General features: G+C 62.9%; 1 protein-coding gene across 1 annotated transcript; it reads right to left on the bottom strand.

The window, feature by feature from the left end:
- Positions 1-354: 354 nt before the first annotated feature.
- Positions 355-1,026, bottom strand: LOC130042440 (histone H2A.J). The gene has a single exon (XM_056134613.1). It carries the CDS (start codon positions 895-897, stop codon positions 508-510), a length of 390 nt encoding a protein of 129 aa, XP_055990588.1. The 5' UTR covers positions 898-1,026; the 3' UTR covers positions 355-507.
- Between the last annotated feature and the right edge of the window lie 851 nt (positions 1,027-1,877).

The raw sequence follows: 1,877 nt of genomic DNA, 5'->3' as shown, positions 1-1,877 counted from the left end.
AAAAAGTTCCTCCACCTTTTGGAAACGGGTGTCCGGAGAGCAGCCCGCCAGAACCGAGTCCAGACTCGCGGACCCTACCCTGCAGGGCAGACCCTGGGGAAGAAGAGGCCGTAAAAGGAATCGCTCGGTCTACACCGCACTTATTTTGGCTTCTCCTTTGCCTTAAGAACAGAGTGAGTGCGTGTGTGCGTGTGTGCGTGTGTGTGCTGGGGGGAGGGGCTCCCAACTCGGCCCCCCTCCAGGTCAGCGGGTCCCTCCTGGTCCTCGTCCCCCACCCCTCACCTGGACGGCCAGCAGACCCCCGAACGGCTGAAGTCGGCCCACCAGTACCTGCTCCTGCGGCCTCCCGGGCGTGCCCGCGACCACACAGCTCTCTCAACCACACGCTTTTCACCGACTTTATTGGCCCCGGGGCGGCCCCCTGGCTGCCCACCCCGGCGCCCAGCGCGCCCTCCGAGCCCTCGGGAGTCTGCAGGAGCGCGGCGGCGGCCGGCGGGGCGGGTAGAATCACTTGCTCTTGGTCTTCTGGCTCTCGGTCTTCTTGGGCAGCAGCACGGCCTGGATGTTGGGCAGGACGCCGCCCTGCGCGATGGTCACTTTGCCCAGCAGCTTGTTGAGCTCCTCGTCGTTGCGGATGGCCAGCTGCAGGTGGCGCGGGATGATGCGCGTCTTCTTGTTGTCGCGCGCCGCGTTGCCCGCCAGCTCCAGGATCTCGGCCGTCAGGTACTCGAGCACGGCCGCCAGGTACACGGGGGCGCCGGCGCCCACCCGCTCCGCGTAGTTGCCCTTGCGGAGCAGCCGGTGCACGCGGCCCACGGGGAACTGCAGCCCGGCGCGCGACGAGCGCGACTTGGCCTTGGCGCGCACTTTGCCGCCCTGCTTGCCGCGGCCGGACATGCTGCTTCTCGGTCGCCTCGAAGTCCCAACGCCGGCGGGGCGGGGAGCGCAGCCACCAGCCGGCTCCCGGGACGCGAATGCCGCGGCTCACCCCGGAACTGCCTCGGCCCCGGCCGGCACTCGGCCGGACGAGACGGCGCCTTCCCATTGGGCGCCGCAACTCCCACCCGCGCCCGGGGACCAGTGACGGACAGGCGCTTCCGCCAATGAGCGCGCGCTGAAGGGGGAGGGCGCCCTCGGCTTCTCCGACTTGGGCCAATCCAAAGGGCGAAGCCGTGCGCTTCATTTGCATAGCCGCCCAGAAGGCCGGTGCAGACCCCGCCCGCGCGGTTGGCAGGGGTTTGGAACGGTTTCAGCGTCCGAAACTGACTCCCGGGGAGGGTTCGGAGAACTCGGGAGCTGCCGGCACTGGGGAGCACAAAAGTTCCGGAAGAAGAGCTCTTAGCTCCACAAATGCGAAGTGCATAAGCAAGAAATGTCCCAAGCCACCGAGATCGTGCGGTGCCACCCCCTAGGGTCTCTCATCGCACGTAATTCAGAATTCTAGCCTAGTAGGTTTCTGGAGCCCAGCTCCGGAGGAACACTGCTGGGGTGAAATCAGCCCCTCGCTGCCCAGCTCTGTCGGCCCCGTGCGGGGTCCGTTGCCCGTTCCTTTTAAGCAAAGTGCCTTGCCTTCTGCACGCTTTAGTTAACTCCTGAATGTGGGGGCCGGCTCTGCAACAGGCTTAATATGATTCATATGAGCGCTCCCGGAACGTTCTAGGCTGGACTCCCCAGACCCCTTAGAACACTAAAGACTTTATATATATATATATATATATATATATATATATAAAGGTGTTGGGAATACGCATGTAAAATCTTGCCTGCATTGCTTACGCGCTCAAGTAATCCTGACTCCTCGATTTTACCCAAGAATCAGTTTGCAAGCTAAAATACCGGTTTCGTTTATCTTACAGCTGTTCTGTTCGCTGTTGGGG

The sequence above is a fragment of the Sorex fumeus genome, unplaced genomic scaffold (genome assembly GCF_029834395.1).
Source record: "Sorex fumeus unplaced genomic scaffold, SorFum_2.1 ptg000100l, whole genome shotgun sequence".
NCBI classification, from domain to species: domain Eukaryota; kingdom Metazoa; phylum Chordata; class Mammalia; order Eulipotyphla; family Soricidae; genus Sorex; species Sorex fumeus.
Note: the sequence above shows the minus strand (reverse complement) of the source record. Positions and strands in the feature narration are given on the sequence as shown.